The 27,372-nt window shown below is 40.1% G+C and overlaps 3 protein-coding genes and 1 long non-coding RNA gene across 4 annotated transcripts; 3 read left to right on the forward strand and 1 right to left on the reverse strand.

Moving 5' to 3' along the window:
- The first annotated feature begins 213 nt into the window (after positions 1–213).
- On the forward strand, positions 214–3,605 carry LOC132167641 (putative histone-arginine methyltransferase CARM1). Its single transcript, XM_088512765.1, has 5 exons — positions 214–339; positions 866–943; positions 2,830–2,933; positions 3,082–3,254; positions 3,332–3,605. The coding sequence occupies exons 1-5, from the start codon at positions 214–216 to the stop codon at positions 3,601–3,603; spliced, it is 753 nt and encodes a 250-aa protein (XP_088368891.1). The 3' UTR covers positions 3,604–3,605.
- A 736-nt stretch (positions 3,606–4,341) lies between these two features.
- On the reverse strand, positions 4,342–6,060 carry LOC148587694 (uncharacterized). The gene is made up of 3 exons (XR_015911300.1): positions 6,030–6,060; positions 4,994–5,243; positions 4,342–4,516 (listed from the first exon to the last, which is right to left on the reverse strand). It is a non-coding gene; the product is annotated as an uncharacterized LOC148587694 (long non-coding RNA).
- A 4,769-nt stretch (positions 6,061–10,829) lies between these two features.
- Positions 10,830–13,628, forward strand: LOC148587695 (uncharacterized). Its single transcript, XM_088512766.1, has one exon. The coding sequence runs from the start codon at positions 10,830–10,832 to the stop codon at positions 13,626–13,628; it is 2,799 nt and encodes a 932-aa protein (XP_088368892.1).
- A 5,691-nt stretch (positions 13,629–19,319) lies between these two features.
- Positions 19,320–27,372, forward strand: LOC132166881 (putative histone-arginine methyltransferase 1.3). The gene is made up of 5 exons (XM_088513676.1): positions 19,320–19,401; positions 21,077–21,180; positions 21,334–21,506; positions 21,584–21,735; positions 27,139–27,372. Exons 1-5 carry the CDS (start codon positions 19,390–19,392, stop codon positions 27,238–27,240), a joined length of 543 nt encoding a protein of 180 aa, XP_088369802.1. The 5' UTR covers positions 19,320–19,389; the 3' UTR covers positions 27,241–27,372.

Raw genomic sequence — 27,372 nt, forward strand, 5'->3', positions numbered from 1 at the left:
AAGAAAGAAAAAAGAAGCAAATTCCTACCCCTTACCTAATCGTCAGGATAAAATAGTGATGATCCTGACTTCTTATCGCTGATAGATATTCAATAGCAACATCTTGTATGCATGGTATTGCTATTGTAGTCAACTTTTCATTTTTGTCCATTTTCATCAATTATCAGATTAGATTGTTATTTATCTCTTCTGATTCTTACTATCATTCTTCACATGAGAAAATCTTATGTATTACTTTCTTTTTTTCTTGCACTGGCCCTCTTTTGGCAGAAACAGAATTATTATGGTGTTGATTTGACATCCTTGTATGGATCGGCATTCCAGGGATACTTTTCTCAGGTTCAATCTAAAAGTTCTATTTCCCATTTTGCTTGCCAGTAACAAACTTTGTCTGTCTTTAAACATATGGAACTACATTCTGGTTGATCTTATGTACCATTATACAATATATATACCATCATTAGCATGTGTAGAAGTAGAATTTGGGCACCTAAAGGTTTCTTGTATCTGTACTTGTTCACTTTTTGGCGCATAAAGCATAGTTTTCTGTAGGTGACTATTTTGGATACTTTTGTATTGAGACCTCATCTCTACTTTCCGAACTGTTCATTAAACTGCTGGCTTGTTTCTTCATTCTATGGGATCTTATAAAATATGGGGGCTCCAAATAAATTTTCTTATATGCTTTGTGAGTAATAATCAATATGTAGGAATGTTGGGGTTGTGTTTGGGTGTTAATATGCACGTTTCTGTTATTTCATTTTTTGTTGTGATGGTAATATTCCATTATGATGTTGTAATAACTATTTACTGCAATTTGGTGATGTTTTTGTATTTGATGGCTTCTGTTTTACTCTTCACACAGCCCGTGGTGGATGCTTTTGATCCCAGATTATTGGTGGCTTCTCCAATTTTTCATGTGATAGACTTTATGAAAAGCAAGGTATGAGTTAACTTGTTAGAGAGGATCTTGCGCTTTTTGTTAGATATACATCTCTCATTTTGCATCTAGAATACTCCTTCATACTCTTTGCAATACAATTGCCTTTCCTAAGAAGAAACTGTCATAAGTATAATTTTAATTTTTTGCATGAAATTTATTTTCAGCCAGACAAGTGTAATTTGGTGTGCCTAGCTTATTGAGTTCTGTATTTCAAAGAAGGGTTTTAGAAATGTTTCCTATTTTTGACAATGCAAGGCATAACATAGAGAGATGATCTATTTTTGATGAATAACATCATCTTACATTGTACTTAGGGCTGTAATCGAACCAAGCCAAGCCGAGCTTGGCCTGTTTGAACTCGGCTCATTGAAAATTTGTATGGGCTCAAGCTTGAGCCCCCTGTTCGAGCTGGCACGAATTTGTAAAACATGAGCCGAGTTCGAACTCGTTTAATTTTTCAAAGCAAATCTTGTGTTGTTGAACAAATCAATAACCAATGTTTTGCTCAAATTCTAAGCAAATCTTAGCCTAAAACAAGCATATAATACACGCATCCAGCCAAATTCCTCTCGAAACAACTAATCTTCTTCCTTTTCAGTTAACTAAAGCAAATTTCATTTTGAAAGCAATAAAAACCTGTACTTTCAAAATGTCATCCAACAAATTCTTAATATTATAAAAAGAACCCAAGACATAACAAAAAAACAAAGTGTAACCTTATCGTGAGAGCCTTGGTGTTGTGCCTGACATGGCAGTGAAGGTCATGGCAGATGGCGACGTGCACTAGCTTCTCGATGTTGATGTTGCCCGCGCATAGGAGGGAGAGTTGGCCAAGGTCGAGCCCAGGGTAGCCAGGAAGGCGTGGTTGTTGAGTGCGAACCCCAGCACCACGTTGCTGATGAACTCGAGCCGTTGGTGGTCCTACCACCACTCGGCATAGGAGGAGCGGGCCAGGGCTAAGAGCGGCCTACACGAGTGAATGGCGTGGTTGCTGAGGTGCGAGCCCTAACTCCAGTTCGCCTTTCACTTGTCAGTTGTCATCCTCAAGATCAAGAAGAAGCTTCAGTATAAAACAAGCACTTCTAGCCTTCTTTTCTTTTTTTCCCCGAGCAACAAGCACTTCCAAGTTCCAACAGATTGTTGACAGACAGAGTTGAGAGAAACAAGAGTGGAAGAGACTATGGCCTATGGTTGTACGTGGAAGTTCACCAAATCCAATAACATTAAATGCTAGTCTTGGCCTGTGTGAAATGCTCACACATCTCAAGCTTTCTCCAGAACTTTCTGTGTGTTTTGACGCTTCGTTATGCTCCATTAGAAACCAGAAAAAAATCTCAGCCCACTCTTCAATAGCTTTCCTTCACAACGGTTGGATTAGTAAGCAAGGGTTGGAAATACTTGGGATCCAACCAAATAATTCAAAAATTATGTAACATATATTTTTAATATATTAAAATCCTAAACAAAGATATAAATTATAATATTAATATATACTTATACTGATAATATATATATATATATATATATATATATATATATATATATATATATATATATATATATATGAACGAGCCTACTGAGCTGAGCCAAGCTTTGGCATGTTTTGCTCGTTTAATAAATGAGCCTAAAATTTGTTCTAGCTTTGTTTGTTTAATAAATGAACCGATTGTAGCCGAGTTTATTTATCCGAGCCAAACCCAAATCTGTTCGCGAGTGGTCTTGTTCATTTACAGCCCTAATTGTACTACTCAATTTCCATTCATTGTAATTGTATCTTCTTTGTTTGATTGAATTTCTCAATTCTTCAAAATAGTTGATAGCTTTTGATGTGTATTGGTAAATCAGCATACAAGTAGTTAGACCATTCTCTTAATTTCTTCCTACAGGAAGAAGATTTATATGAAATTGATATTCCATTGAGATTTATCTCCTCGGTGGGTGCTAGAGTGCATGGCTTGGCTTGCTGGTTTGATGTACTGTTCAATGGGAGGTAATCTATTGATTTTGATCAATAATATCTGCAATTGGACAGGACTGCATCCTTCCAAAATTTTCTTTACCGTGCAAAAATGTGGGTTCTATCTGTTTAACGTTTTTTTTTTTTTTTTTTTTTGGGCTCAAACTGCTTTGATCTACAGCACTGTACAAAGGTGGCTTACCACTGCCCCTGGTGCACCAACAACGCACTGGTACCAATTACGTTGCGTTCTGTCTCAGCCAATTTATGTCATGGCAGGACAAGAAATTACTGGCCGACTCCACATGATTGCGCACAATGCTCAGAGTTATACGATCTATCTGACATTGTCAAGTTGGTTTCTATCTTCTCTCTTGTTTCTGTGTCTCTGATTTGTTTATTTGGTTTTCTAACAAGTTCAACTTCACCAGCTAAAATGTGGGGTCCTGGTGCTGAACAAGAAGGAATACTTCAGACATCATCATGCAAACTTGATCTCAAGGAGCCCTACTACAGAATGTCTCAACCACAAGCCTATCCGTTAACCCAAGATCAGCAACAACATCAGCTAATAAGCACGCAGGTATTGACTAACCCTGTCATGGCATTTCTATCCTTCAGATATGTGATGCTAGTCAGGAGCCTAAGAGTGGAGAACTTTCTACGTGAGGCAGTGATTGAGGAATTCTTTGATCCTATTTAGTTTATTCCGATCCACATCTCTACTTTTACCATCTTATTAGACCAATGTGTCCACTCCAATGTTTGTTTACTAGTTTGAGAATGTACTTATCAAAAAAATAAAAACAAAAAATTATATTGAGAATCTATAATAAGAAATGAAGCAGTTTAATTGAGAAGGTTAGTTGGAAAATTGGCAGTTTCCGTTTTTCCCTCTATTTTGTTGTGAGGAAAGGAAGAGGTGGGCACAACAAGCTAATTCACCCTCATTCTGGGGCAAATTATCATAATGTGAAGAGAATTTGTTTTAGTGGTAAGTTAGACGTGCATTGTGTGGGTCTTGAACCTACAACCTCACATTCCTTCCAACGTGTTGTTACAACTTGAGGAAGTGCCGTTTTAGCTATAGCTCACTGCATTGTTGGCGACCATTCAATCTGGCCCCAGGTCTATGTTTAGAATTTTCCCCTTGGTTTCCCTGCACCCATTAGTCTCACTACAAATGCTGAGGATATTCAAAGGTCTTTTGTACTGCAGTGTTTTGCATCAAGGAAAAAAAATAATAGAGAATAAATTAACATAGCCAAGACAGATTTACTCAAGCCAATTTGTTGAACTGGTATGTTGGTGCTCATTGCACCACATCAGTGTCTTCCCCGACTAAAAGGAGAAAACGCAATGAACAGCCTTACCTGGATCACTAAATAGAGTTGATCAGTTAAGAGTAGATGCAAATACCACAAAGCTCAACATACCTGAGATGTTATAAATATGCGATGCAATGTGTCTGCATCATTGTTTGCTGCACACATCTCACACAATCTAGATGCCAGGCTGGTATCGGATGTCTGGAGATAAACCTTTGCTTCTAAACTGGAACCAATCAGTTTCTCACCACGAGCAACCTCTAGGACTTTATTCACCTCATTTCGCAGCTGGTCAAGTAGATTGCAGAAAGATATCACTAGCAGTCCCCCAATTTTTACAAAAATTAACTTCTAACATGGCATTTCAAAAGGGAGATAATTAAATAAAAGGAAATTGAAAGTTACTCAGCATGACAACTGTGAAATCAGAGACCAAATAAAAATTTAAATTGTATATCGTAGTCAGAGTGCATCAGGAGCATCTCTCGTATGTGGAAGTACCAAAACACTTCCCAACTTCGTTTTTCATGAAAAAATCACCAGAAATATTATCAGATGTCTCTTTATGAGCAACAAAACTTCCAAATGTCCTTCAATACAGAATTTGGGAGAGAAAAAAGGATTTCGAGATATTCATGAGAACAAAAGGTTATAAGTCAGTTCACTTCGCTGTCAACAGTCCATTATTGAGATGAGAACATACATCCAGAATACACAAACCCTCAATTAGGTCAGTTTGTGATCATTAAATAAAAACAGTATTACCTCGAGAACTTTTGTCCAGAAGCCAATTTCTTTGGTAGGAAAAGCAAGCCATGTTTCATTCAGGGTTGGCCATCTTGATTCAAAAACAAATTCAGCAATAGAACCATCTTCTATGGTATAATGGAAGGGAAGGTTTTGCCATGCATCCTCAGCCAAATGGGGCAAAAGTGGAGCAATTACTCTCACAATGGAAAGCAGATGTGCTGCAAGAACTGTTTGACAACTTCTCCTTGTAAAACTTGTTGTGCCCCTGAAATTTACCAACTTTGGGTGAGAGAGAGAGAGAGAGAGAGAAACTTTCACTGCACCTATTTGGGGGATTAACAGAAAACATCAAAAGCTTATATTTTGAAACTTCGAATAACATTATGTATTGCACAAACACATTTAGACCAAAAATCTTGGAGATATGTGCCACAAACTGGTGAATGAATGAGCAGGACCCCTACACAGGGCTGGAAAAAGAAGGCATTTGGTGTGCCTCTTGCACCATTGAGGTGTAAGCATCAAGGCTAGCAATGTAAGGCTACATTTTAATCAGTCATATGTAGATAGACACTTCAACCGGATGAGGTTTTACGAAACATAGTTCAACTAAAGCAAAGAAACTTGTCAAAGTATGTGCATCCGTGTGTGCATGTGCTATGCTTATCCACATAGGGCGCATAGCTCCATACGTTAGTTTGCATGGAACTGCTTGAAAGGGATTTTCAAGGTTATGGAGGTTCAATAAATTGTTAGTAGAAAAAGCATCTAACAGAACTCTCTCCTACCAAGTTTGGCAAATACTTTGGGACAACCAAATCTAGAGTTTAGACAGAGCAGACAAAATCCAAAAGTTTCACTTTATTTCCAATATCTGGATAACTGGTTTTAAGGCTTTAATTTAACTAACCCACATGTGCTAACGAGGAAACTGGACAAATGTAACACACGAGTTTGCAACGAATGCGAATGCATGGAAAATCAACATTTTCATTTTAAAAGCATATCTAATGCAGTATTTGAAGATCGAAAAGAGTATGGGAAGAATCACCCAACATAAAGTCGATCTTTCGCAACGTCAACAATGACAAATCGTTGTATGATCTGAAAATGAAAGCAGAACGCCTCCATTCAAAATTCCACAGAATAGGCAAATCAAAGAGTAGATTGAGAAGTGTTTTCTTCTAAAAAAGGGCAAGTATGCGTGAAGAATCAAACTTAAGTATGAACTATTAACTAGCTTAGAACCAGCGCGGGATTATTCATTATAATTTGATTTTAAAACTTAAAACACATCTTCCTATTCAATAGTATATTGTTGAACATAGTGACACAATTACACATAAGTTTGCATGAATATATAAATCACATAAAAATATACTATCATAATAACCATATATAATTTTAGTTTTAATCCATATAAATTAAAACATATTAAAAAAAATTTCATATGTGTAATTTAAAACCAGCTGGAATGAGTTAAAACATAAGACTCTTAAATCATAAGACCCATAATAAAATATTTATTCTCATAGGAGTAGTTTTATTTCTTTCATCAAAGAAAGAGATAAAAAATTGTAGAAGGAATATTAGAACACAAGAAAACATAATGAACAACAAAGTCAAATAAATTTACAAAAGAACAATAAGAAATTTGAATGAAAAATAATATATAAATTAGAACAGAAAATAAGGAAAGAGTAATCCTAAACCCTATAACAATATATTAAGAATGGTAGCAAAACTGAGAGTAACCATAAACCCAATAGGTTTTTGTGTAATACTTATTATATTTCAATACAAATAAAACTCATAAAATCCTGGACATTTAAAAAATAATACAAAGCAAAATAACAAATCTTTTTTTATTTTTTATTTTTTATGGATACAAAAATAACAAAATCTTTCACGCAATATTTAATGCAATCAAATAAATCATTTCAATCTTCCCTAAATCTAAATAATAAATTAAAACAACCTAAATTTGTCCCCATATGTGTAGTTTAAATTGAAAAGCATAAAGGAAAAAAAAAAGTAATAGAAAATTAGAAAAAAAAGAAGAAGAAGAAGAAGAAGAAGAATAAGGCAAGAAAACTTGAATTTTGATTATCAAAGTATTAATATAAAATTAGCATAAAATTTTAATATTTTTGGTGTAATACCTATTATATTTTAATACAAATAAAACTCATAATTCTGAACATTCAAAAAAGCAAATGAAAAAAAAAAAAACCTATAAAACATTCAGATGAAGAATAGCTGAATACCCACCAAAAAAAAAAAAAAATTCACAAAACGAAATAGAAACATATTCATCTCTACCTAATCTCTAATTTAAAACGGTGTTGAGTACAAAAAAAAATTCTCAAGAAATAAACTAAAGATTATGAATTCACAATTGCTAAAAATTTATACATAAAAGCACAAAAATACATTTATTTCGAATATCTCATACCTTAAATCATAATTCGGAGTCACATATATTTCCATGAAAATCTTTTAATAAACTTTGTGCAAACCGTCAACTTCTATAGGAAAGAGCTTTGAAACGTTATTGTCGTATAAGGAGAGACATGAGTTTAGAGTGAGAGAGATTGACGTGATTTAGGATAAGAGAGATAAATATGTGTTAATAAAAAAAAATATTGTTGGTGTGAAAAAAAAAGGTTATAATTTCATTTATATTATTTGTTTCCTTATTTGATTCGAACATTAATAATCCTTAATTTATTGAATAATTTATGTATGGAAAACTCTTGAAATATATATATGATGAGAAGCTAACAATTTCAAGCATTTCTAGTGGGCCACTGTCTTACAATTGATCCAGCCAAGTGTAGTTTCTATGGAACAAAGAATGATAAAGTTAGTAGTCCGCTTCTTTTGCACTTGGTGGTCACTCCTTTTAAATGACAATGCAAGTGTTGCTTGATTATTAGAAAAAAAAAAAAAAAACGATTAGATGCAGTTATCCATCCTAAGCTATAGATGAGTAATTTGCAATGTTCCCTTTAAACTAAGAAATTTTTTCAATCAACACACTAACAAGATTATATTGTACCCCACCCCCCAAAAAAAAGAAAGAAAAAAGAAGCAAATTCCTACCCCTTACCTAATCGTCAGGATAAAATAGTGATGATCCTGACTTCTTATCGCTGATAGATATTCAATAGCAACATCTTGTATGCATGGTATTTGCTATTGTAGTCAACTTTTCATTTTTGTCCATTTTCATCAATTATCAGATTAGATTGTTATTTATCTCTTCTGATTCTTACTATCATTCTTCAGATGAGAAAATCTTATGTATTACTTTCTTTTTTTCTTGCACTGGCCCTCTTTTGGCAGCAACAGAATTATTATGGTGTTGATTTGACATCCTTGTATGGATCGGCATTCCAGGGATACTTTTCTCAGGTTCAATCTAAAAGTTCTATTTCCCATTTTGCTTGCCTGTAACAAACTTTGTCTGTCTTTAAACATATGGAACTACATTCTGGTTGATCTTATGTACCATTATACAATATATATACCATCATTAGCATGTGTAGAAGTAGAATTTGGGCACCTAAAGGTTTCTTGTATCTGTACTTGTTCACTTTTTGGCGCATAAAGCATAGTTTTCTGTAGGTGACTATTTTGGATACTTTTGTATTGAGACCTCATCTCTACTTTCCGAACTGTTCATTAAACTGCTGGCTTGTTTCTTCATTCTATGGGATCTTATAAAATATGGGGGCTCCAAATAAATTTTCTTATATGCTTTGTGAGTAATAATCAATATGTAGGAATGTTGGGGGTGTGTTTGGGTGTTAATATGCACGTTTCTGGTATTTCATTTTTTGTTGTGATGGTAATATTCCATTATGATGTTGTAATAACTATTTACGGCAATTTGGTGATGTTTTTGTATTTTGTTGGGTCATGAACTAGCTTACCATTTATTGAGCAGTCCTTGGGCCCAGCCAGAGGAGGCCTAAGTCCGAGACCTACTCGAAAGGCCCAAGTCCGAGACCTACTCAAGTGATCCGAGACGAGACCTACTCATGTTATCCGAGACCACAAATCCGAGGCAACCTCTAGCCGAGACTAAAAAGTCCGAGAATAACTCAGGACATGTAAGTCTCAGTAAAGGGAATAACTCTGATATCTCAAAAGATATCATAATTGATCCTCTGATCTCAAGTCGCTTAAATCGTGGAAGAACTAACAAACATAATCTTTTCATTCAAATGTTTGTTTAGCCGATATCAAGGGATAAGATTCCTTAATAAATGGGAAATCAAATTTTCTCCAATGTCTATAAATACAAGTCATATGATCAAAGCAAAGGTAATCACAACTCTCATAATCTGAGCTCTGTAGTTGTTGCTAGTATCCTTTCCCATTCTGACTTAGGCATCGGAGTGCTCACGCCGACTCACCCTCGGTCACTTCGATCCTTTTTTCTTCTTTGTTGCGCAGTCAAATCGTTCAGGCGTTGGACCTACTTAAGCTCGGCAGATCTTCCACGTCATCATTTGGAAACTGTGCATCAACAGTTTGGCGCCGTCTGTGGGAACTTCGATTTTTATCAGTTCTCTACTAATCTAAAATGGTGACTACCCGTTCCACTGCTGCAGCCTCCAACGTACCACCACCATCCGATCTAGCCAAATTCATGAAGCAGATGTCTGAATCCATGAAGGCTCTGAAAAAGCAGAATGAAGACCTGGCTGTAAGGCTCACAGCTGCTGAGGGCCGTAATAGCCAGAGGGATCAAGAGCGAGCACGAAGGCGTGAAGAATGGCGTGAGAGGGAAAGGCGAAGGGAGATTCGTGATGGGAAGCGAACTGCAGGTTCCCATCGCGATGAGGAAGCAAGTTCAGTCCAAGCTAGCCATCATACTACCATCCAGAATGAGCAGCATCATGAGCAGCAGAACCCAGAGAGGTCTCAACATACTAGGCCTCGACGGGAGCAATTTCAACGGCGAAATGAGGCCCAGATGAGTGCTGACATGGAAGATTTAAAGAAGAAGTATGAAGAACTAACTCGCAAGCTGGCTGGAAAGGATGGAAAAACCCCTGCTTCGGGGCTTATGGATAACACCGACCTGCCTTTCACTGATCAAGTGTTAAGTTTCCCTTTGCCTGACAACTTCAAGATGCCTCGCGTCAAGGAGTTTAACGGTAGTGGCGACCCTTCTGAACATATGGAAAGCATCCGTGTTCACTTTTCTCTTCATAGGTTTCCAGATGAAATAGCATGCAGAACCTTTCCTCTCACTCTGGAAGGAGTTGCTCAGGACTGGTTTGCCAGATTGCCTGTCAAGTCAATAGATAGTTTCAAAGAACTTGGAAGTCTCTTTTTAAGCCAATTCCTGGCTACCAAGAAGAGGCGGAAGCACTCGGCTTGCTTACTGTCATTACGCCAAGGGAAGGAAGAAAGCCTGAAGGATTTCATGCATAGGTTCAATAAAGAAAAATTAGTGGATAACCCGGGGGATCAAACGGTATTATCTGCATTATGGCATGGAGTCAGGCCAAACGGGCCTCTAATGGCCGAAGTATCAAAAAGTTCTACAGAAATAACTCTTCCAGAGTTTATCGCCAAAACAAAAGAGTATATTAATCAGGAGGAAATGATTAAGGCTCTCACGAAAGGTCAGGAGGAAGAAGACCGGGAGAAGGAAGACGCCAAAAAGGAAGAGGACGCCAAAAAGGAGCCACCTATAGCATCCGCTCCGAAGGAAGAAAGGTTTCAAAAGAGAGTAGTAAAGAAGACTGTACCATCAGTCCCAAAGACATAACCCCGGCGGCGTGAAGATCGAAGGTTCACACCTTTGAATACCAGGGTCAACGAAGTGTTTATGGAAATCAGAAGAGACCCAGCTTTCAGGTGGCCAAGTAAGTTGCGGGGTGATCTGAGGAAGCGAGATCGGACGAAGTTCTGCGAGTACCATAATGATCACGGACATTTGACGGAAGACTGCATAACCTTGCAGCAGGAAATCGAAACTTTCATTAGAAATGGAAGGCTGGTAAGATTCCTAGCAGGGGAAAGGAACCAAGGCGCGGTGCACCAACAGCCTCTCCTATTAGATGGAAACCGAGCTGAAGGGGCACGGGAGCCGAGACGTGATCGGGATGATGGTCCTAGAGAAGATCCGAGACCCCCTCGGGATCAAGGAGTAGTTGGAGAAATCCATACTATTGCCAGAGGAATAGCTGGTGGAGGACAGTCTAATTCGGCTAGGAAAGCCCATGCTAGGAAGACACAGGCCAAGGAAGTCTTTACAGTGCAGAGACCGTCCAAAGTTGCAAAAAAGGATTCAGTGATCCTTTCTTTCTCTGAAGAGGATGCTAGGGGGGTAATGCAGCCCCATGATGATCCGCTAGTTGTAACTGTAACAGTGGCCAACCATATGATCCACAGAATTCTGGTGGACAATGGAAGCTCGGCTGATATACTGTACTGGCCAGTTTTTAAGCAAATGGGTATCGATCGTGATAGGGTCACACCATTTAGCTCTCCCCTGGTTGGATTTGCAGGAGAGCAGGTCCAGCTGATTGGTCTTATTTCACTCCCTGTAACGGCAGGAACAGCACCTAAGCAGAAAACTGTGATGGTAGATTTTTTGGTTATTGACCGACCAGGTGCTTACAATGCCATTGTCGATAGACCTGCTTTGAATAAGTTAAAGGCCGTAACTTCGACATACCACTTGATGATGAAGTTCCCGACAGAAGAAGGAGTCGGAGAAGTGAAGGGAGATCAGACCCAGGCGAGAAGATGTTACAATACGTCTCTCAGGAGGGTCTCGGATCCGACTCCTATTGTAATTGGTACAGTAGGTGGGAATAACAGGAATGACCCAAAGGAGGAACCAGCTGAACCTCTGAAGGATGTGGTAATAAGTGGAGACAAGACTTTGAAGATTGGGACGCAGCTCAGTCCCCGAATCCGAGACGGCCTCATCATCTTCCTAAGAAGGAATTTAGAAGTTTTTGCGTGGACTCACGAAGACATGCCAGGAATTGATCCTGAAGACATCCTCCACCAGTTAAATGTGGATCCAAGTGTGAAACTAGTAAAGCAAAAAAGAAGAAAGTTCGCCCCTGAACGGAATGTGGCCATAGCAGAAGAAGTAGAGAAGCTTCTCAAGGCTCGTTTCATTGAAAAAGTATATTATCCCGATTGGTTGGCTAATGTAGTGTTGGTCAAGAAGTCCAATGGGAAGTGGAGGATGTGCGTGGATTTCACTGACCTCAATAAAGCTTGCCCAATAGACAGTTTTCCATTACCTCGCATTGATGCGTTGGTGGATTCAACAGCTGGATATGGATTACTCAGCTTCATGGACGCCTTCTCTGGTTATAACCAGATATACATGCATCGCGAAGACCGTGAGAAAACTGCGTTCATAACTGACCGAAGCTTGTACTGTTATAAGGTCATGCCCTTCGGTTTGAAGAACGCAGGGGCAACATACCAGAGGCTGGTAAACAAGATGTTCCGAGACCAGATCGGACGCAATATGGAAGTATACGTCGATGACATGCTAGTCAAGAGTGTGCTGCCACAGGACCACATACTCGACTTGCAAGAGGCGTTCACAACCTTGAAGAAGTACGGGATGAAGTTGAATCCCTCAAAGTGTGCATTCGGAGTTTCATCAGGAAAGTCCCTCGGTTACATGGTATCCAGCCGAGGAATAGAAGCCAATCCTGAAAAAATACAAGCTGTCTTGGATATGCAATCTCCGAGAAACTTGAAACAGCTTCAGCAATTGACAGGAAGGGTGGCAGCACTAAATCGGTTCATTTCACGATCGACCGATAAGTGTCTTCCGTTTTTCAAAGTCTTGCGAAAGGCCTTTGAATGGACAGACGAATGCGAAGAAGCCTTCGGACAGTTAAAAGAATACCTGATGAGCCCGCCTTTGCTGAGCCAGACAATACCTGGGGAGGTACTATATTTGTATTTAGCCGTGTCCCAAACGGCTGTCAGTGCTGCATTAATTCGAGAAGAAGAAGGAATTCAAAAGCCTGTATACTTCACAAGTAGAGCTTTGAGGGGCGCTGAAGAAAGATATCCCCAGATGGAAAAACAGGCTTTTGCCTTGGTTATAGCATCCAGGAAGCTCCGACCTTACTTCCAAGCTCATACTATCAGGGTGTTGACTGAATACCCTTTGAAGAAAGTACTAAGAAAGCTAGATCTGTCGGGAAGATTAGCTAACTGGGCTATTGAGCTGGGAGAATTTGATATCGAGTTTCTCCCTCGGAATTCTCTCAAGGGCCAGACACTGGCTGACTTTCTGGCAGAATTCACTAATTTGCCAGACATCACTATCTGGCCAAGTGATGAAACCTGGGTAATTTATGTGGATGGATCATCTACGAAAAAGCATAGTGGAGCAGGGATAGTAATGATTACTCCCGATGGGGAAGAATTATGTAGTGCATTGAAGTTGAAGTTCAAAACAACGAGTAACGAGGCCGAGTACGAGGCAGTCTTGGCAGGACTCGGTTTAGCTCTTGAAATGGGAGCCAAACTTGTCGAAATACGGAGTGACTCCCAGGTCGTTGTAGGGCACATCCGAGGGGAATTCGAAGCCAAGGGAGACAAGATAAAGTTATACTTATCTAAGGTGCAGGATTTGTAAGCTTTATTTGAGAAGTTTAGCATTGTGAAAATTCTGAGACCAGAGAATGGAAGAGCAGACCAGTTGGCCCGAATGGCCTCAACGGCTAGTAAAGAGATTGAAGCCGAGACTAATATCCAAATTCTTCCACAGTCATCAGTTACCGAGACGGTGTCAGTCTCGACAGCCGAGACCATACCTAATTGGCAACTAGAAATCGTGGAATACCTGGAAAGAGGAATACTTCCTTCAGATAAAAAACTGGCTATCCGATTGAAGGTAAGAGCAAAAAGGTTTACAATGATAAATGGAGTCCTTTACGAAAGGGGTTTCACGTTACCACTCTTAAAATGTGTTTCGAATGATGAAAGAGATTATATCCTTAGAGAGATCCATGAAGGGGTCTGTGGAAGCCATTCTGGAGCCAGAATATTGGCACATAAAGCAGTCCGAGCAGGTTTCTATTGGCCCAACATGAATCGGGACTCGGCAGATATAGTCAGAAATTGTGACAAGTGCCAGCGATTCGCTAACGTCACTCATCAACCGCCTGAGGACCTGAGTGCAATCTCTTCACCTTGGCCCTTCTCCCAATGGGGGGTAGATATAGTAGGACCATTGCCTCGGAGCAGGGGAAATGCACAGTTCGCGGTTGTTGCTGTAGATTATTTCACCAAATGGGCAGAGGTTGAAGCCTTAGTGAATATCACAGCCAAAGCAATAGAACGATTCTTATGGAAGAACATCATATGTCGGTATGGCATTCCCCATGCTTTTATCACGGATAATGGCAAGCAATTTGACTGTGACTCATTCCGAGCTTGGTGTGCCCAGCTGCAAATAAGGAACTATTACTCGTCTCCAGGGCACCCCCAGGCAAATGGGCAGGTAGAGGCCACCAACAAAACAATTTTCAAAATCTTGAAGAAGAAGCTAGATGATCGGAAAGGAAACTGGGCAGAAGATTTGCCAGAAGTATTATGGGCATACCGAACGACCAAGAGAATTCCAACCGAAGAGACACCATATGCCTTAGCATTCGGAACTGAGGCAGTCATTCCAGCCGAGGTAGGCTCAAGCAGCTATCGCGTAAAGACCTTCCAATCCGAGACTAATAACGAGGGGTTACAGCTGCACTTGGATTTGCTACAAGAAAAGCGAGATCAAGCCCAGGTGGCTATGGCAGCATATCAGGCGAGAGTGACTCGGTATTTCAACAAAAAGGTCAAGCCTCGGAGCTTCAAAGTTGGAGATATGGTTCTACGTAAAGCTACTTTGGCAACCAAGGACCCAGCTGAGGGAAAGCTGGCTACTAATTGGGAAGGACCTTATAGGGTGATTGAGTGCAAAAGAGCAGGAGCATACCACTTGGAAGACTCCAAAGGTAAGGCTTTTCTGAGGCCTTGGAATGCTGAATACCTTAAAAAGTACTATGTCTAAATGCTGTGATATGTAATTTGTTTGTCATTTCATTACTTTATTTCAATGAATAAAAGTATCTCGGAGTTATGCAGCATATGAGGTTCATATGTACAGATTAAATGATTTTATTAATCTCAGAAACCTCAAAAAAAAAAACCCTAATCAAACTCTCCGAGATTTGACTCGGAGTAGGAATTAAAACTCTCCGAGATTTGACTCGGAGTAGGAATCAAACTCTCCGAGATTTGACTCGGAGTAGGAATTAAAACTCTCCGAGATTTGACTCGGAGTAGGAATCAAACTCTCCGAGATTTGACTCGGAGTAGGAAACAAACTCTCCGAGATTTGACTTGGAGTAGGAACCAAACTCTCCGAGACCTGACTCGGAGCAGGAATCCGACTCTCCAAGACTTGATCCGTGGGAGCAATCAAACTCTACGAGGAATATCCTCGATCAGGCATTTGTTCTTGGCCTAGGTTGACCAATTGAGCCATAGCAGCGTCCGAGCAAGGAATATCCTCGATCTTTACCCTGTTGAGATCTATCTTCCGGGCTGAGTCTTTAGCCCATTCTCGAAAGGGTTCAAAACCGAGGATGAGCCCGTCGGCCCAAGCAGAATTTTGAACCCAGGAGGCAAAAGATAACTGACGTAAATAATTTGCAGCACGGCTTTTAGCCTCCCTCAGTTGAGCCTTCACCTGAACATATTTGCCTTTGAAGAACTTTAGTTTCTCCTCGGCAATCACTTTGGCTTCATTCGCTCTCACCACCAAGCTTTTCTGGTCCAAGATTTCAGCCTGAGCCAACTCTAGCTGATCCGAGACCCTCGTATGCGCTTCTCCAAGCTGGTTCAGGTCTTCTTTTATAATGGAATTGTCCTCCTGGAGTCGGTTTATTTCCACTTGAAGACCCTCAATCTCAGCCGCCAACTCTGTGGCCTTGGACTCAGCCCTTGCGCGAGCCGCGGCCGCCTCGGAAGTCTCGGCCTCCATTATTGACTGCTGATGGCCCGAGAGCAGCAGCTCTTCATCTTGCTTAGCCACTACCTCCTTTAGCCTAGCATTTTCGGCTTCCAGATCAATGACTAAGCTTTGGAGGGTGTTAGTTTTAGTGGCCGAGTCATTAGCTACCTTTCGGAAGTAGCAGTACAAAACCAACGACCTCATAACACCCTGAGACAAGGATTGTGTCAGTATATATATGTAAAAAAAAAAAAAAAAAAAAAAAAAGAGAAAGGTAGTACACTTACAGTAAGCTGGAAAAAAATCATCTGTTCTGTCATGCCTTGAGCAGAGATATCACGTTCCATTACAAGACTCTCGTGCGGAATTAAGTCCACCAACGCTAAGAAAGGGTTACCCTTCAGGTCACCACTAAAGTCTGCCAGACGTCCGCCGACAGTCCAATCTACTCCTCGAGGTCTAATTACCGAGGCGGAAGAGGATGAGGTCTCGGCAGTAGACTCCATCTCTTTAGCCGAGGCCTTCTCGGTAACCTTCGTGACAGGAGTCGGCGTCCGAGCCCTAGTAGATATAGGACCATGGACTTCCGGTTCAGCCTCGTCAATGGGGGAAAGAGGTTGAGCTCCTTCGACAGCTGCAGTTGGCCCCTCAGTCCTCTCACACACCATCTCCACAGAGCTATCCGAGTGCTCCACCAACTCTATATCATCCAAAATATGTTGGATATTGGAGCCCAGGGGTTGGAGCGAAAGAGATTCTATGGGGATTGCAGTCCTAGCCTCAACTCCATCCGAGGCCAAGGGAGTGGCATTTAATGGGCGTGCTGGGACAGGTTCGTTTGCCAGGAAGGCCTCAACTTCTGCAACCGGTTTCACCACAGGCCCAGGAGCAGCCTTTCGCCTAGCAGCCAGCAAGCTGGCAAACTGATCCTGTACTTTCGCTTTTGCTGCTTTTACCAACTTCCTCTTCTTAGGTTGAGGGGCCTCAGGTTTGACAGATTCCACGGGCTCATCGACCAAGCATAGAGCCCTAGCTGCCCGAGGAGGAGGGTTAAGTTTTTTGGCCCTTGTACCCATTTTCAATGGCCCCGTGGTTCGGAATTGCGGAACAGCAGGTGGATCCACTCTCCCACTTATCCTCAAAGCTCCACCGGTTTGGAGTGGTAGATTCTTCTGCTTAGGTGACTTGATTAATTTGCCTTTACCTTTATCGAGTCTGGGCTTCTTCGGAGTAGTCCCCCGGGTATTAGCAGCCGGAGGACTTGAGATAACGAGCTTTGGGTCTCGGGTAATCACAGAAGCAAGTCTCTTTTTGCCTCCGCCGACACCTCCTTCTACTGCAACGAGGCCTCTCCCCTCCGAGGCCGTACTCATTAGCAACGAATAACTCAGTAGACTTTCATGTTTTCGAGTCCACCGTAAAACGTCGTTCACACGCTGCTGTTCGTGGTCGGTGAGGATTGGCTCTTTAGAGGCGTTCCCGGCAGGAACACTGGTTTCCCGAGGCACTCTTGGACCTTGGGCAACTTCATTTGGATGGAATTCCCATTGGCCCGTTGCGAAAAAGTATTTTCCCTTCCACGCATGGTTGCTGGAATATTTTCCATCTACATGGACGAATTTACCCCGTCGGGACTGAAAGTTGTATAAGCCATCGCACTTCGGGGTTTTTTTGGAGCTGATATACCCATAAAAATTCTCGGGCAGTAAGGTGGTTTCCCGGTCCGAGCGCTAAAGGCCATAGTAGCACACAGGCATAAATAAGCCTCCAGGCGTTGGGAACGATCTGATGCGGGGCCAGGTTCCCATAGCTCAGCAGCTCTCGTATTATTGGTGGAAAGGGTAGTCGAAAACCAGCACGAAACATAGTCTCGTATAGGCAAACTTCGTGCGCGTCGGAGCGCACTATAGCCCCTACCCGTTCGTCATCGAACTGTAACTTCACAGATTTGGGAATAAAACATTCTTCCCGGATTCTAGCTTCATCGGCCTTAGTTAATAACGGCCGCCAGCAGGCTGGGTAGGTGTTGCCTCCGAGACCATCAGAGCCTAATCCTTCATCTCCAGACATGGTGTATAGAAAGAAAAAAAGAAAGCTCTGGAAGAACAAAGAGAAAATAGAAAGCAGAAAGCGAAAAGATGGAAAGAATGAGAAAAGAAAGGAGGACCATTGTATTTTAATAAGACCGCCTCGGTAACGCGCGCATTAAATGCGCCATGTGGAGCAGGCCTCGGCAAGCGACACGTGGACGTACCTCATGACCAAGTTCAGTGCACCGATAGGGTCTCGGAATACCAATCGACATCTACAATTCACGAGTGACAGGGTCTCGGAAGATCAGCCGACGCCGCCTGCAGATGACACGTGTAAGATACTCAAAAGCCAGCATTAATGAAGCGATAGGATCTCGGAATTTCGACCGACACCTGAATATCAAAAGTCAAATTTTTCCTCCAATATTTGAATTTTGAATTTTGAATTTTCCCTCCAAGATTTGAAATTTAAATTTTGAATTTGAAATTTAAATCTCAAATTTTGCAGCCTTATTAATCCGGGACGGAGTTGGAAAGACGTTGACTGTCTCGGAATTTCTTTCAAGAAAAGCTGGCCTCGGTTCATTCCATCAAGACATGAAATGTCTTTAGTTCTACAAACTTCGAAATTGGGGGGTAACTGTTGGGTCATGAACTAGCTTACCATTTATTGAGCAGTCCTTGGGCCCAGCTAGAGGAGGCCCAAGTCCGAGACCTACTCGAAAGGCCCAAGTCCGAGACCTACTCAAGTGATCCGAGACGAGACCTACTCATGTTATCCGAGACCACAAATCCGAGGCAACCTCTAGCCGAGACTAAAAAGTCCGAGAATAACTCAGGACATGTAAGTCTCAGTAAAGGGAATAACTCTGATATCTCAAAAGATATCATAATTGATCCTCTGATCTCAAGTCGCTTAAATCGTGGAAGAACTAACAAACATAATCTTTTCATTCAAATGTTTGTTTAGCCGAAATCAAGGGATAAGATTCCTTAATAAATGGGAAATCAAATTTTCTCCAATGCCTATAAATACAAGTCATATGATCAAAGCAAAGGTAATCACAACTCTCATAATCTGAGCTCTGTAGTTGTTGCTAGTATCCTTTTCCATTCTGACTTAGGCATCGGAGTACTCACGCCGGCTCACCCCCAGTCATTTCGATCCTGTTTTCTTCTTTGTTGCGCAGTCAAATCGTTCAGGCGTTGGACCTACTTAAGCTCGGCAGATCTTCCACGTCATCATTTGGAAACTGTCCATCAACATATTTGATGGTTTCTGTTTATTCTTCACACAGCCCGTGGTGGATGCTTTTGATCCCAGATTATTGGTGGCTCCTCCAATTTTTCATGTGATAGACTTTATGAAAAGCAAGGTATGATCGAGTTAACTTGTTAGAGAGGATCTTGCGCTTTTTGTTAGATATACATCTCTCATTTTGCATCTAGAATACTCCTTCATACTCTTTGCAATACAATTGCCTTTCCTAAGAAGAAACTGTCATAAGTATAATTTTAATTTTTTGCATGAAATTTATTTTCAGCCAGACAAGTGTAATTTGGTGTGCCTAGCTTATTGAGTTCTGTATTTCAAAGAAGGGTTTTAGAAATGTTTCCTATTTTTGACAATGCAAGGCATAACATAGAGAGATGATCTATTTTTGATGAATAACATCATCTTACATTGTACTTAGGGCTGTAATCGAACCAAGCCAAGCCGAGCTTGGCCTGTTTGAACTCGGCTCATTGAAAATTTGTATGGGCTCAAGCTTGAGCCCCCTGTTCGAGCTGGCACGAATTTGTAAAACATGAGCCGAGTTCGAACTCGTTTAATTTTTCTAAGCAAATCTTGTGTTGTTGAACAAATCAATAACCAATGTTTTGCTCAAATTCTAAGCAAATCTTAGCCTAAAACAAGCATATAATACACGCATCCAACCAAATTCCTCTCAAAACAACTAATCTTCTTCCTTTTCAGTGAACAAAAGCAAATTTCATTTTGGAAGCAATAAAAACCTGTACTTTCAAAATGTCATCCAACAAGTTCTTAACATTATAGAAAGGACCCAAGAAATAACAAAAAAACAAAGCGTAATCTTATCGTGAAGCGCCTCAGCGTTGTGCCTGACATGGCAGTGAAGGTCATGGCGTATGGCGACGTGCACTAGCTGATGAACTCGAGCCGTTGGTGGTCCTACCACCACTCGGCATAGGAGGAGTGGGCCAGGGCCTCTTCTAAGAGCGGCCTACACGAGTGAATGGCGTGGTTGCTGAGGTGCGAGCCCTAACTCCACTTCCCCTTTCACTTGCCAGTTGTCATCCTCAAGATCAAGAAGAAGCTTGAGTATAAAACAAGCACTTCTAGCCTTCTTTTCTTTTTTTCCCCGAGCAACAAGCACTTCCAAGTTCCAGCAGATTGTTGACAGACAGAGTAGTTGAGAGAAACAAAAGTAGAAGAGACTATGGCCTATGGTTGTACGAGGAAGTTCACCAAATCCAATAACATTAAATGCGAGTCTCGGCCTGTGTGAAATGCTCACACATCTCAAGCTTTCTCTAGAACTTTCTCTGTGTTTTGCCGCTTCGTTATGCTCCATTAGAAACCAGAAAGAAATCTCTGCCCACTCTTCAATACCTTTCCTTCACAACGGTTGGATTAGTAAGCAAGGGTTGGAAATACTTGGGATCCAATCAAATAATTCAAAAATTATGTAACATATATTTTTAATATATTAAAATCCTAAACATAAATTATAATATTAATATATACTTATACTGATAATATATATATATATACAGCCTAAAATTTGTTCTAGCTTTAAATGAAACGATTGCAGCCGAGTTTATTTATCCGTGCCAAACCCAAATTTGTTCGCGAGTGCTCTTATTCATTTACAGCCCTAATTGTACTACTCAATTTCCGTTCAATGTAATTGTATCTTCTTTGTTTGATTGAATTTCTCAATGCGTCAGAATAGTTGATTGCTTTTGATGCGTATTGGTAAATCAGCATACAAGTAGTTAGACCATTCGCTTAATTTCTTCCTACAGGAAGAGGATTTATATGAAATTGATATTCCATTGAGATTTATCTCCTCGGTGGGTGCTAGAGTGCATGGCTTGGCTTGCTGGTTTGATGTACTGTTCAATGGGAGGTAATCTATTGATTTTGATTAATAATATCTGCATTTGGACAGGACTGCATCCTTCCAAAATTTTCTTTACCGTGCAAAAATGTGGGTTCTATTTGTTTAACGTTTTGGTTTTTTTTTTTTTTTTTGGGCCCAAACTACTGCTTTGATCTACAGCACTGTACAAAGGTGGCTTACCACTGCCCTTGGTGCACCAACAACGCACTGGTACCAATTACGTTGCGTTCTCTCTCAGCCAATTTATGTCATGGCAGGACAAGAAATTACTGGCCGGCTCCACATGATTGCGCACAATGCTCAGAGTTATACGATCTATCTGACATTGTCAAGTTGGTTTCTATCTTCTCTCTTGTTTTTGTGTCTCTGATTTGTTTATTTGGTTTTCTAACAAGTTCAACTTCACCAGCTAAAATGTGGGGGCCTGGTGCTGAACAAGAAGGAATACTTCAGACATCATCATGCAAACTTGATCTCAAGGAGCCCTACTACAGAATGTCTCAACCACAAGCCTATCCGTTAACCCAAGATCAGCAACAACATCAGCTAATAAGCACGCAGGTATTGACTAACCCTGTCATGGCATTTCTATCCTTCAGATATGTGATGCTAGTCAGGAGCCTAAGAGCGGAGAACTTTCTACCTGTGGCAGTGATTGAGGAATTCTTTGATCCTATTTAGTTTATTCCGATCCACATCTCTACTTTTACCATCTTATTAGACCAATGTGTCCACTCCAATGTTTGTTTACTAGTTTGAGAATGTACTTATCAAAAAAATAAAAACAAAAAATTATATTGAGAATCTATAATAAGAAATGAAGCAGCTTAATTGAGAAGGTTAGTTGGAAAATTGGCAGTTTCCGTTTTTCCCTCTATTTTGTTGTGAGGAAAGGAAGAGGTGGGCACAACAAGCTAATTCACCCTCATTCTGGGGCAAATTATCATAATGTGAAGAGAATTTGTTTTAGTGGTAAGTTTTTTTATTTTATTTTTATTTTTATTATAAGTACATTACAATCCCGCAAAACTACAACAAACAAACAGAAAGATTATGTTCCTCTCCGCTAACAATCGTAGAAGAATTGAAAGGGGAAGAGGAAAAGGGAATGCTGCCAGAGTGAGATCTGGCTGCGGCCCAACGTGCCAAATAGTCGGCACAGAAGTTTGCACTTCGGTGAACCTTTCTAGCTTCCCAAGAGGAAGCAAAGGGAATAGAGTCTAAAATATCAGAGATGACAGAAGAGATCCTCCAGTCTGGAGAAGAATCTAATTGACGAAGAGCTAGAATAACCACTTAAGAATCTCCTTCTAGTATAAAACGATCAAGACGAAGCGAAGATGCTAAGGAAACCGCAAGACGGGCTGCCAAGGCTTCTCCCAAATTTGGAAAGCATGATGGACTGATCTGGGAGATCATTGCAATAATATGGCGTTTAGAATCACGACAAACTGCTGCCTGACATGAGAAAGAGTCCCGGATGACAGTATCAAAATTAATCTTAAACCAGAGATTTGGAGGGATAATCCAATTTTCTGTTGAAACCTGTGTATCTGGATGCCAAGCTTGATAATGCTCGAGTGAGATTTTATTAATATGAGCTGAGACATTCCGAACATCAAAGACAGAATTGTCATGAAAAGCTTTGTTTCTGTAGAACCATAAGATGTCACATGCCACAGAGGCAAAGATTTGGAACTTATGACAGTCCTCTCGAGGGATACCGAGATATCTGCCTGGAGAAATAATCAAATTTATCCATTCCTCCATTGAAGAGAAATTGAAAGCTGTCGAGTCCAAAGGCCAGAAAGAATTTCGCCAGACAACACAAGCAAAAACACATTTGAAAAATAAATGATGCATGGAATCTGTGGCCACTTTACAAAGAGGACAAGAAGTATCAGAAATGGAAGGAAACAATTGACTTAATCTCTCCTTAGTCGGAAGAATATTCCAAGCTATTTTCCACAAAAACAATTGGAGCCTGTCATTGATATTAAGCTTCCATAAAGATTTCCAACAAATAGAGGAAGGATCTATATTGGAAAAGCAATCAGAAATAAAATGATAGGCTGATGAAGTCGAGAAACATCCTGAAGTGGAAGGAGTCCATATATACTTTGTCTCGGGATCTGATGAAATGCGAATTTTAAGAATTTCATGAGCTGAAACAGGATCAAACAAAGCATGAATGGAAGAAAACTTCCAATTACAGGAAAAAGGATTAATAAGATCCTTAATTTGAAGAGATGGCAAATTGCGATTGCTGGGGAATTTGGGCATAGGCTTGAAAGAAGGAATAGTAGGGATCCAATTTGAGGACCAGATAGAATTGGAAGATGACCTTGAAACCTTTAAACAAGCTCCCACTGAAATATACGGTTTGATTTTTTGAATACCTTTCCAAAGCCAGGAGGCAGAAGAGGGATTGGGGGAGGAAACAAAATTCCCATACTTGATATATTTATTCTGAAGTTGCTTTACCCAGAGACAATCAGAGTGTGAGAGCAATTTCCATCCCAGCTTGGCTAATAGAGACAAATTAAAAGCATGCATACGACGAAATCCAAGACCTCCTACATTTTTTGGAAGACAAATAGAGCTCCATGATTTCAATGAGAGATTTTTTGCTTTATCCTTTGGAAACCCCCACCAAAAGTTTTTGAAAGACCTATCAAGGGAAGAAGACAAAGAGGCAGGAAGAAGAAAAGTGCTCATAGCATAAGAAGGAATTGTAGCTGCAATCGATTTAATTAGCACTGAGCGTCCAGCTTGAGACAAAGTTTTAGCTCGCCAACCCTCTATCTTGCCAGAAACTTTATCCAAGATATCCTGAAAAGCTGCCTTTTTGGATCTACCAAAGAAGAGAGGACCAAGGTATTTAGAAGTAGCCGAAGCCGACTTGTATGGGAATATTCCCTGGATACTGGTGATAGTGGAGGCAACAGTGTTTTTGCTAAAGTGGACCGAAGATTTAGAACTATTGATAGCCTGTCCAGACCAAAGGCAGTATTTATCCAAGCATGATTTGATAATAACTGCTTCTGCAGAAGTGGCTTTAGCAAAAACAATAAGATCATCCGCAAACAAGAGATGCGTAATTGGGGAGCAATTACGACCAATTTTGATTCCTTTAAGAAGATCATGAGATTCTTGGCAAAGGAGAAGCCGAGAGATGACTTTTGTGCCAAGAATAAATAAAAAGGGGGATAAGGGGTCCCCTTGACGAAGCCCTCTGGCTGGGCTGAAAAGACCAAATGGGCTTCCATTGATGAGAATGGAGAATGAGGGAGAAGTAATGCAGATTCCAATCCAGTTGATCCAAGTAGAATTAAACCCAAGCTTTGCTAGAATATCTAGAAGAAATTTCCATTCCATTCGATCAAAGGCTTTTTCCATATCAATTTTTATAGCCATAAGTCCACCTCGCCCTTTCTTAGAGTTGAGAGAGTAGAGAAGTTCATGAGCCAAAATAGTATTATCTTGAATATTCCTGGAAGGAACAAAGGCAGATTGATAAGGAGAAATGAAAAGATGAAGCAAACCTTTGAACCGATTGGCTAGGAGCTTGGAGATGATCTTGTAGATAATATTACACAAGCTAATAGGTCTAAATTGATCCACAGAAGATGCCCCCAATCGTTTGGGAATGAGAGCAATAAAAGTGTGATTTTGTTGTTTTAGGAGATGGTTTTTCCCAAAAAAATCGCATATGCTTGCAAGCACTACATCTTTCACCGTGCTCCAATATTTCTTATAAAAGAGTGCAGTAAACCCATCAGGGCCAGGAGCTTTTGTGGAACCAATACTGGATAAGATAGAGAAAATCTCTTCTTCCGAAGGAATAGCACAGATAGTATCATTTTCCTCAGGAGAGATACAATTATCAAACAAAGATAATAAATCTTCATCTAAGGTAGGAACAGAAGATGAAAATAAATTCTTGAAATGAGAGGTAAAGCAATTACCAATATCAGATCTATCGGTAGTCCAGTTCCCAGAAGGCATTTTTAAGAAGTCAATAGCATTCCTCCGTCTTTTGATAATAGTTGAAGTATGGAAGAACTTCGTGTTCAAATCTTTACAAGTAAGCCAAAGTTCTCTAGATTTATTCCTCCACAGAGATTCTTCTTGAATAAGCAGATCATCCAGAGTTTTCTGAAAATTTTCTTCTAAGTCATGAGATTGAGAAGAAGGAACAGACTGCTGAATGAAATCAAGTTGCTGCAATGTCGAAGCAATCCGTTTTTGAATATTTCCGAAATGGGAAGAATTCCAAGCTTTGAGAGCTACTTTGGTAGTTTTGAGTTTATTTGCTAGGATGAAGGGTGGAGAGCCAGTAGAATAGCGACTCCAAGCCTTAGAAATAACCGAACCACAAGAAGACGTGCATTGTGTGGGTCTTGAACCTACAACCTCACATTCCTTCCAACCTGTTGTTACAACTAGAGGAAGTGCCGTTTTAGCTAGAGCTCACTGCATTGTTGGCGACCATTCAATCTGGCCCCACACTACAAAAAAATAGATGTTTTTTGACGTGGCAAACAGTAACTTATGTTTGCCACGTCAAAAAACTTTTGACGTGTCTAAGCAGACACGTCAAAAAAAATATTGTTGACGTGTCTTATTTTAACACGTCAAAAGTTTTTGACGTGCTAAATGTTAACACGTCACTAAAAAAAAAGCGGGATTTTTAACTTTTTTCCCTCTTTTTCCTATCTTCTTTCCCTCTTTTTTTCCCTTTATAATTCTTTTATATCTTTGGTCATTTTTCTCTCATTTCCAGACTCAACTCTCTCTCTCTCTCTCTCTCCTCTCTCAATCTCCCTAGCTTCTCTCTGCAGCCGGCCAGCTCCCTCTAGAGGGAAGAAGAAAAAGAAGAAAAATAAAAGGAGAAGAGAAGTAGATCTGCAAAAAAAAAAAAAAAAAAAAAAAAAAAAGGAAAAGAGAAGAAGAAGAATAGAAGATAAGAAGATTTTTTGGGTTTGAGTTTTTGATTTTTCAGGTTAATTTTTTTATTTGGTTTTTGATTTTTGAAGATTTTTTGGTTTTGAGTTTTTGAAAATGAAGGAAAGAAGAGAGAGTAAGAAAATGGAGGAAAGAAGAGAGAGTAAGAAAATGGAGAAAAGAAGAGAGGGAGAGAGCTGGGGGGGGGGGGGGGGGAGAGAGAGAGCTGACCATATAATTTTAATTGAAAAAAAAAATTTAAATTAATAAATTTTTTAATTAAAAAAAAAATTTAATTAAAATATTTTTTTAATGGCCAAAATTTTTGACGTGGCAAAACTGACACGTCAAAAAATTTTTGACGTGCTAAAATTCGGCAAAATTGACACGTCAAAAATGTTTTTGACGTGGCAACACTACCACGTCAAAAATATTTTTTTTGACGTGTTACTCCCGACACGTCAAAAGTTTTTGACGTGTCACTGTAGACATGTCAAAAACCCCAGTTTTTTGACACCTACCCTTTTAACGGTCGATAAACGTCAAAAACGACGCGTCAAAAGAGGTTTTTGACGTGTCAATACCATTGACACGTCAAAAACCCCTAGTCAAAAACTAGCCCCATTTTTGTAGTGCCCCAGGTCTATGTTTAGAATTTTCCCCTTGGTTTCCCTGCACCCATTAGTCTCACTACAAATGCTGAGGATATTCAAAGGTCTTTTGTACTGCAGTGTTTTGCATCAAGGAAAAAAAATAAAAGAGAATAAATTAATATAATTCCTGTCAATAGTTTTGGCCTGTTGAGGTTTGTCTGTTGAGTACAACATTTTTGTGCTTTAAAATTCTCTTCTATTCTATGTATATTCCTGTTGGCATTTAAATTTTAGCAAATTTCATAATAAGTTTTTAGCTCGACACCTGGAGTGCATGGAGCAAAATCTGTTAAGAGCAGTTTTTCTTGCATTTGTTTGTGTGATTGATGCAGGTTTCGTTCTTGTCTTGTTTTATTGTTGACAGGATATACCAATTCAATCTCAAGATTTAGAAGAAGCTGAGTTAATGCAGCAACCATCACCAAATTCAGACGCTCAGCTCAATTCAATAATGGGAAATGTTTAAAATTTAGAGGTGCCCGACCAACATTTCTAACATGGGCACCTGTTTGTAACATAAACCTGTTTCCCTAGCTAGCAGTGCAAGGGATATAGGGGCACGTCCAAGTTTACTTATAAGCCCCTCCCCCCCCCCCCC

Source organism: Corylus avellana, chromosome 2, assembly GCF_965113065.1.
Source record: "Corylus avellana chromosome 2, dhCorAvel1.hap1.2, whole genome shotgun sequence".
Lineage (NCBI taxonomy): Eukaryota > Viridiplantae > Streptophyta > Magnoliopsida > Fagales > Betulaceae > Corylus > Corylus avellana.

Coding starts and splice junctions, on each gene's coding strand:
- LOC132167641 (XM_088512765.1), top strand. CDS start 214: ATGAGAAAATCTTATGTATTACTTTCTTTTTTTCTTGCACTGGCCCTC. Junction 340..865: donor TCCAGGGATACTTTTCTCAG/GTTCAATCTAAA, acceptor CTCTTCACACAG/CCCGTGGTGGATGCTTTTGA. Junction 3,255..3,331: donor GATCTATCTGACATTGTCAA/GTTGGTTTCTAT, acceptor CAACTTCACCAG/CTAAAATGTGGGGTCCTGGT.
- LOC148587695 (XM_088512766.1), top strand. CDS start 10,830: ATGGAAATCAGAAGAGACCCAGCTTTCAGGTGGCCAAGTAAGTTGCGG.
- LOC132166881 (XM_088513676.1), top strand. Junction 21,181..21,333: donor GATGTACTGTTCAATGGGAG/GTAATCTATTGA, acceptor TTTGATCTACAG/CACTGTACAAAGGTGGCTTA. Junction 21,507..21,583: donor GATCTATCTGACATTGTCAA/GTTGGTTTCTAT, acceptor CAACTTCACCAG/CTAAAATGTGGGGGCCTGGT.